Here is an 8,457-nt window from a genome sequence, read left to right on the forward strand (position 1 = left end):
AAATTATAGTCCAGTTAATCTAACCTCAGAGGTTGGGAAGATATGGGAGTCGATTATTAAAGATGAGATCTCAGGGTACTTGGAGGCACATAATAAAATAGGCCATAGTCAACTTGGTTTCCTCAAGGGAAAGTCTTGCCTGACAAACCTGTTGGAATTATTTGAAGAAATAACAATGAGGATAGACAAAGGAGAACCGGTGGATGTTGTTTACTTGGATTTTCAAAGGGCCATTGACAAGGTGCCACACATGAGGCTGCTTAACAAGCTACAAGCCCATGGTATTACAGGGAAGATTTTAACATGGATAAAGCAGTGGCTGATTGGTATGAGGCAAAGAGTGGGAATAAAGGGAGCCTTTTCTGGTTAGCAGTAGGTGAGTAGTGATGTTCTACAGGGGTCTGTGTTGGGACCGATTCTTTTTACATTATATGTAAATGATTTGGATGATGGAATTGATGTCTTTGTTGCAAAGTTTGCAGATGATATGAAGATAGCTGGAGGGGAAGGTAGGTTTAAGGAAGTAGAGAGGATACAGAAGGATTTGGACAGATAGGAGAATCAGCAGATATATCGTAGATGGTATACAGTGTCAGGAAGTGTATGGCATGGACTTTGATAGAAGAAATGAAAGGGTTGACTGTTTTCTAAATGGAGAGAACATACAATAAACTGAGGTGCAAAGGGACTTGGGAGTCCTTGTGCAGGATTCCCTCAAGATTAATTTGTAGGTTGAGTCTGTGATGAGGAAGGCAAATGCAATGTTAGCATTCATTTCAAGAGGACTAGAATATAAAAGCAAGAATGTAATTTTGAGGCTTTATAAAGCACTGGTGAGGCCTCACTTGGAGTATTGTGAGCAGTTTTGGGCCCCTTATCTTAACGGGTGTGCTGAAACTGGAGAGGGTACAAAGGAGGTTCACGAAAATGATTCTAGGACTGAAGGATTGTCATATGAAGAGTGTTTGATGGCTCTGGGCCTCTATTCACTAGAACAGCGGTCCCCAACCACCGGGCTGCGGACCGGTATTGGGCCGCAAAGCATGCGCTACCAGGCCACGAGGAAGCGATATGATTTGGTGATATGAGTCAGCTGCATCTTTCCTCATTCCCTGTCACGCCCACTGTTGAGCTTGAACACGCGCGAGGTCATTACCCACACGTCATCCATGTCAGCGTGGGAAGAAGATCAACTCCTTGAGCTTGCAAATGATGGCCGGCTGAAAAGTATATTTGACATAACATCTCTGCTGGCATTCTGGATCAAAGTCAAGGCTAAAAATCCTGAGATAGCCACGAAAGCACTGAAAACGTTGCTTCCATTTCCAACATATCTCTGTAATGAATGCAACGAAAACTAAATTGCGGAATAGACTGGACATAAGGAACTCCCTTCAAGTATCGCGGTCTCCCATCACCCCTCGATAGGACCGTCTTGTTGCAGGAAACAAGCCCAGGGCTCCCACTGATTCAGCGATATTGGTGTGTTACAATGATTTTATATGTTCATACGGGGAAAATATGTGCTGTGTGTGTAATATCCAAACGTTACTTAAAATGTTATGATGCTATTGACTTATATAACCATATAACAATTACAGCACAGAAACAGGCCATCTCTGCCCTTCTAGTCCGTGCCGAACGCTACTCTCACCTAGTCCCACCGACCTGCACTCAGCCCATAACCCTCCATTCCTTTCCTGTCCATAAACCTATCCAATTTTTCTTTAAATGATAATGTCGAACCTGCCTCTACCACTTCTACTTGAAGTTCATTCAACACTTACTTCAAGCTCCCCTGTCCTCCCCTGATAATTGACTTATCACTATATTCATGCGAGGAAAATATGTGCTGTGCAGTTAATATTAAATTTGTTAGATAAACCCTTTCAGAAAGGAAATTGAGTGTATTAGCCATTTATCACCTATATTCTGGTCGTGATTAACACCCCCCCCCACCGCACAGAGTCGTCAAAAACGATTTGTAGGAAAAAAATTGTACACGCATGCGCACGGGTGCCCGCGCAAAGCCTCATGGTCATTGTAGTCTTTCTCGGGGTAAACCCAGCGTATTTGACTGCTACTCTTGTCTGTTGGCAACCCTACCACCCCCCCACCCCCAGTCGGTCGGTCCGCAAGAATATTGTCAATATGAAACTGGTCCGCAGTGCGAAGAAGGTTGGGGACCCCTGCACTAGAATTCAGAAGGATGAGAGGTGATCTCATTGAAACCTATTGAATAGTGAAAGGACTTGATAGAGTGGATGTGGAGAAGATGTTTCCTATGGTGGGAGAGTCTAAGACCAGAACACACAGTCTCAGAATAGAGGGTTGTCCTTTTAGAACGGTGATAAGGAGGAATTTATTTAGACAAGAGGCTGATAAACCTGTGGAGTTCTTTGCCACAGACAGCTGTGGAGGCCATCTTTATGTATATTTAAGGCAGAGGTTGATAGATTCTTGTTGAGGGGATAAGGGAAGGGCAGGAGATTGGGGCTGAGAGGAAAATTGGATCAGCCATGATGGAATGACACAGCAGATTCGATGGGCCAAATGGCCCAATGGCCTGTGTCTTATGGTTTTATGGGTTTATTACCTGACAATCCTATCAGTGTGTGTGCTCTGTTTTATCACAATTTTTTGAGTACTATCATCATCTGACACTAGCTAATATGGAGGAGATCCTTACCATTTTGAAAAGGATGTATATTTACCCTACAACCAGAGCTGGAAAAAACTTTAACACATTTTGGAAGCATGGTTGAAATGGCAAGATCCATCCTTGTGTGGCTACCATCGCTAGGGACATCGCAAGCACCATCCAAGTGTGGCTAGTGTCGTGGGAGACATCACCTGGGAAACTTCAACCTACAGAGGCCTGAGAAGCGTTGTGTTCAAAGGGATGTTCCGAGTGTCAAGACACTCCAGCAACCTGCCATCCAGTAAACTGTAAGCACACAGATTGCTGATGCTGGACACAACAGCTCCACTTGCTGAGGCATTGTGTCATTCCTCCATTCAGACCTGGAGAATAAAAGATCTCAGAAATATTTCAGAGTTAGGCCAGTTTGTTCCCTGGAGGGAAATCTACCCATGGTAAGAAAGCAGAAAGTGTTACTTGAACATTTTCAGAGAACTATTGGTGAGCTGGTATACACACTGTGGAGCAAAGAAATGTTTAACCTGTCGAGCGAATGACAATCAGAGGGGGTAATTTGTCCTTGGTGAAGTCAAATTTCTCAAGTGGTTCTGGAATTGCAGCTGGGAATGGACGTTTCTACACTACTTTAGTGCATTCCAGGCTGTCTTCCCAGAGCTCTGCTGCACTATCATCAAAGGCAAAGAGAGCCAGCGAAGTTGAGAAGTGAAACAGAGGAGGGCATGATCAGAAAGAAAATAAGTTTAAATGGATGCAAATGATGTTAATTGGCTGCTGTAGATCAACCCCAGTGTAGGTGAGTGGTAAAGGAACCGATGGGGAAGAGGGGGGGAGAGTTGGTGAGCATCTGGGAGAGGTTATATTAGAAGGAAGTAAGTAGAGGAATGGAAATGATGGGATGCTCTGGTTGTCAGTGGGCCAATTAGCCTCCCTCTATAGAAAAGATATGAGACAATCGTTGTTACGGGGCATTTAGTAATGACTTGTTGCGGTGTTTGCCAACCTCTCATGTTTTCCATTGCCTTCCCAGATTGTCAAGAAGGCAGGAATCGATGCCGAGTCTCCTATGATTGGAGATAAAGTGTTCGTCCACTACACCGGGACCCTGCAGGATGGAAGAAAGTTTGATTCGAGTAGAGACAGAAATGAGCAATTTGTCTTTTATCTGGGGAAAGGTAAGTGACTTCCAGCAAATGAGCCTCTGCTGGAAAAGCCAAATATAGATATGAAGATGAAATCATTATTTAATATGTGAAATTTGTTGTCAGATGAAAACAAAGTTTGTATCTGTCCACCTTCACCCTTAAACATTGGAAATGCAGAAACATCAAATCATAGCTCCACCATCAGTAGCAATGAATTCTCTGCTAGAACATGCACAGTTTCCTCTGGTAATTCCCAGGACTTTATCCTTGGTCTCCTTACTGGTGTGCCCCATAAAATCATCACGTCAGATTCACCATGAATTCTGACTGCACACACCTGTCCCCAGAAACTTCTTCTGATAGGCACAGCATTTGTCTCAGATCTAGAACTGAATGAGTAGAAAATGCCTCCAGCTGAACGAAGCCAAACTGCACCTGGTGTACCCCACAGTCTGTGTTCCCCGCCTGCCCATCACCCCCAGTTTTCCTGGTGTCTGTCCGAAGATGAACCAAACCCTTCATCACTGTGTATGTGGTCATGAAGACAAACCTCCATCCCATACCTACTCTATCACCAGTACTTCCTCTTCCAAAATGTTCCCTATAGTTCTCTCTGCCTGAGTTATCTGGTAGTGCAACCTAACTCAATTCAATCAGACTTAACACCACAACTCTCTTTGCTGAGTGCGTGTGGTGAATTCCAGGAAATGAAAGCACTAAGGTGTGTCATCATTGCTTTACATCATTGTCTTATGTACAGTTTTGTGTAAAAGTCTTAGGTATACACACACACACACACACACACACACACACACACACACGCGCACACACACACACACACACACACACACACACACACACATATATGTATATATGTATATGTGTGTGTGTGTGTGTGTGTGTGTGTGTGTATAGATAGATAACTGGGGTGCCTAAGACCTTTGCACAGTACTGTGGTAATTTTATGTATTGCACTGTACTGCTGCCACAAAATAAGACACATTTCATGACATGTATGAATGATGATAAACCTGATTCTGATCTGGGTCTCTATTGTGGACTGAGAGTGGGAGGGGGACAGGGAGAGGGGAGGGAGTGGGAAGCACCAGAGAGACATTCGGTAATAATCAGTAAACCAATTGTTGGAATCAAATGACCCTGCCTGGTGTCTCAGGGCTGGGTGTGTCTGCACACACAAACCCCCCCCCCCCCAAACTGGGCACTCCTTCTCTGTCACCTGTCCCACACTCCTCCCACAGCGCTCCACTCTCACCATTCCCAACACCAACTCCTGTAACAATGAACGAAGTCAACATCAAACAAATTTATTATCAAAGTACCATCTACTACCTGACATTCATTTTCCTGTAGCACTTATAGGGGAATAAAATACGCATAAAGAGGCTGATGGACAACCAATGTTCAAAAGAAGGCAAGTGGTGCAAATAAAGAAGTAATATTGAGAAAATGAGTTGTGGAGCTTCTTCAAAGTGAGTCCGTAGGTTATGGAATCAGTTCGGGGTTGTGGTGAGTGAAGATATCCACTCCAGTTTAGGAGCCCGATGGCTGTAGGGAAATAACTGATCCTGAAACTGGTGGTGTTGGACTTAAGGCTTCTACACTTCCTGCCTGACGGTAGTAGTGAGAAATAAGCATGGCCTCGATGGTGGGTCCTTCAACTTGGATGCTGCTTTCTATAGAAACCCTCCTTGTAAGTGTGCTGAGTGTCAGAGTGGAGTTGCTTCCTGTGAGAGCTGGAGTTGGACGGCCGTGTTTATGTCAGCAAGAGGAGCTGTGACCCACTGAACGCCGTTCCTCTCAGGGAGTCCCTCCTCGCTGAGCCGTGGGGACAATTCATTTCTGTCCAGCTGCTCATGAGCGTTTGAGTTGTGGTGACACCCAGTTTCTTTGGGATCATTCCCGGCTGCTGTCCGCCTGTTACATCTCAGTCACTGCTGCTTCACACTCTGTACTCAAAGAGCACTGCCCAGAAGAAGGCAATGACAAACCACTTTTGTAGAAAAATTTGCCAAGCACAGTCATGATCATGGAAGGACCATGGTTGCCCATGTCATAAGACATGGTAGTCTACATAAAACTGCCACCACCACCCACCTTTCTTCCTGACCAAAGCTGCTGGACTGCCCATGGGCTGTTGGAGGGCTCACTGTTACCAGCCACTACAGTCACGTCAATCGGCTGCTCCGCTACTGGCATTTAGCGAGGGCCAGGTGAGGGTCTGGGCATCCCCAGTGTTAATGTGGTGTTGGACCAGTCTTCGTCCCTGGCTGCGTGATGTCAAGGTGCTGGCTCAGGAGGCCTTTCAGCTGCCCACGCTAGTCCTGATCCAGGCCCTCGCTGCCTCGCTGCCTCGCTCTCGCACTGCCTGCACGATCTTGCTGGAGGGCACCGCAGTAGTTCTGCTGACGTCGCTGCACTGCGCCGATGCGGTTGCTGATGACAGGGGTACGGTGGGCTGCTCTGGGGTGCCCGGTGGTAGTCACTGCCGTGCCCGCCTGGTCCACTCCCTGGAGCTGACCTTCCGAAGAGCCACGGCTTCAGCACTAAGGTAGAACATTGCCCCCAGCATTTCCACACGGGGCCCCGGTGGGACGGCAGGTCCAGGCCAATGACGCAGGATTCCCGGATGTCGGCTTGCCACCTCTCATTCTCCACTGTGTTTCTCCGCACTACGATACACAGCCACCTCTCCCCTTGTGTCGCTGCACAGTCACCGGTGACTGTAATCAGCCGGACTGCCGACGTTGTCCATCCAGGCGGGGATGGTTGGTCCGTGTTGGGGAAGACACCCAGACGGATGATAGTGATGGTTCACCCCATGTCCACCAACGCACGACATCCGTTGGCCTCCACCACACAGTCCAGGTAGAAGCCTTGCTCCTCACCCAAACAGTCCACCTGGAGGAGCAATAATGGAGGTATTGCGCTGGAGGTCTTGAGCAGTGCTTCCCTCACTCAGCATTTCCCGATGGCTGGGCTGGGCTTGGCTGTGGCACAGTGCTGGTGCAGGGCAGTCCTGGGCCACGTGGCCTGCCTCACCACACCAGCAATGGGAGCTTCCCAAGAATGGTCCTCCGGGTCATCAGTCGGTACTAACTTCTGTTGGTCTGAGGAATGACGAGAAAAGTCCAACAATATGTGCAGGCATGTGAGGTGAGCACCCAGAACAACGAGACCCGCACCCAACCTCAAGGGCTCCTTCACCCTCTACCTCTTTCGGAAAGACCACGAGCACATATCTCCATGAAATTTGTCACGGGTCTTTGCCTTCCTGTCATCATGGTAACTGTAGGTCAATTTTCAAAGGCCTGTAAATTCGTTACCTTGAACAAACTATCACCTGTAGTGGAGACAGCCGAGATTGCCCTGCTCCAGGCCTTCAGGGTCCATGGATTTCCAGCGAACATTGTGTCAGATTTCAGTCCTCAATTCATGTCATTTTTGGGGGGCATTCTGTATGCTGATTGGAGCAACAGCGATTCTTTCCTCTGGGTTTCACCCGCAGTCCAGGGGCAAGATAGAGCTGGTCAACCAGAATGTGGAACAAACCCTAAGATGCCTGGCCTCTGAAAAACCAGATGAGTGGTGCGACCATTAGTCACCCACAACATTCTACAGCATTCTGCGCATGGGATGTTCCCATTCAAATGCCAGTTTGGGTACTCTCCACCACTCTTCCCTGAGCAGGAAGCCAAGGTTGTGCTTCCTGTGGCCGAAGATCTCATCTAAAGCTGCTAGGAAAAGTGGACGAAGGCAAGAGAGATTTTGTTGGCCTCTACCCAGAAGGCTGAAATAAAGGCTAACTGCAAGAGAAGACGAGGACCAGTTTTGCAGCCTGGGCAACAGGTCTGGCTGTCTACTCAGGTGGAGTCTAGGAAATTGGCACCCAAGTTATTGGACCCTTCAATGTTCTGAAGAAAGTAAACCCAGTGACTTACACATTGCAGCTCCCCAAGACTCACAAGATCAATCGCACCTTCCACATTTCCCAATTAAAGCCTGACAGCACCATTCCTTTAGTCCCACAACCCTCCATCCCACCACCACCCAGGTTTGTCGATGGGGAACAGGTCTTCACCTTAAAGAGAATTCTTGATTCACAAATTGTTTGGGGAGTTTGGCAGTTTCTAGTGGACAGGGGGGGATTTGGACCCGAGCAATAGTGCTGGGTTCCTGAAAGAGACATCTTGGGTCCAGCCCTCATCCATGACTACCATCATCGTCTGCTTCAGCAGCCAGGGTCATCACGAGTTGGCCATAGGGTAAGGGGTCCTGTTGTGACACACACCCAACCACTTGAGTCTCCAGGGTTTAGATGCTCTAACTCCCCGGAATGTGGATAGCTGGTGTAGCATCTTTAAAGATTCAGGCCCATCCTGCTAATTGGCTCCAGAGTTTTAGTATATAAAAAGCACCCGAACTGAGGTTCAGCATTTAATCGTCAGCTCAACTTGAATTTTCATTTAGCATCTAGTTCAATGGTTCAATGTATCAATAGTTCCATTTAGTATCAGAGAATGTATACAAAATACAACCTGAAATTCTTGCTCTCAGCAGACATCCATGAAACAGAAGAAAAACCCCAAAGAATGAATGACAGAAAAATTGTCAGAACGCCAAAGTCCAATGCCC

At 47.0% G+C, this 8,457-nt stretch overlaps 1 protein-coding gene across 5 annotated transcripts in view; it reads left to right on the plus strand.

The window, feature by feature from the left end:
* Nucleotides 1-8,457, plus strand: part of LOC140195243 (peptidyl-prolyl cis-trans isomerase FKBP5-like) — a 474,319-nt gene that overhangs the window by 129,222 nt on the left and 336,640 nt on the right. For all 5 annotated transcript variants that reach the window (XM_072253271.1, XM_072253274.1, XM_072253272.1 and 2 more), the window contains one exon: nucleotides 3,690-3,834. In XM_072253271.1, the coding sequence (XP_072109372.1) occupies nucleotides 3,690-3,834 (145 nt within the window). The remainder of the gene's footprint in view (nucleotides 1-3,689; nucleotides 3,835-8,457) is intronic.

This window comes from Mobula birostris, chromosome 3, assembly GCF_030028105.1.
Source record: "Mobula birostris isolate sMobBir1 chromosome 3, sMobBir1.hap1, whole genome shotgun sequence".
NCBI classification, from domain to species: Eukaryota; Metazoa; Chordata; class Chondrichthyes; order Myliobatiformes; family Myliobatidae; genus Mobula; species Mobula birostris.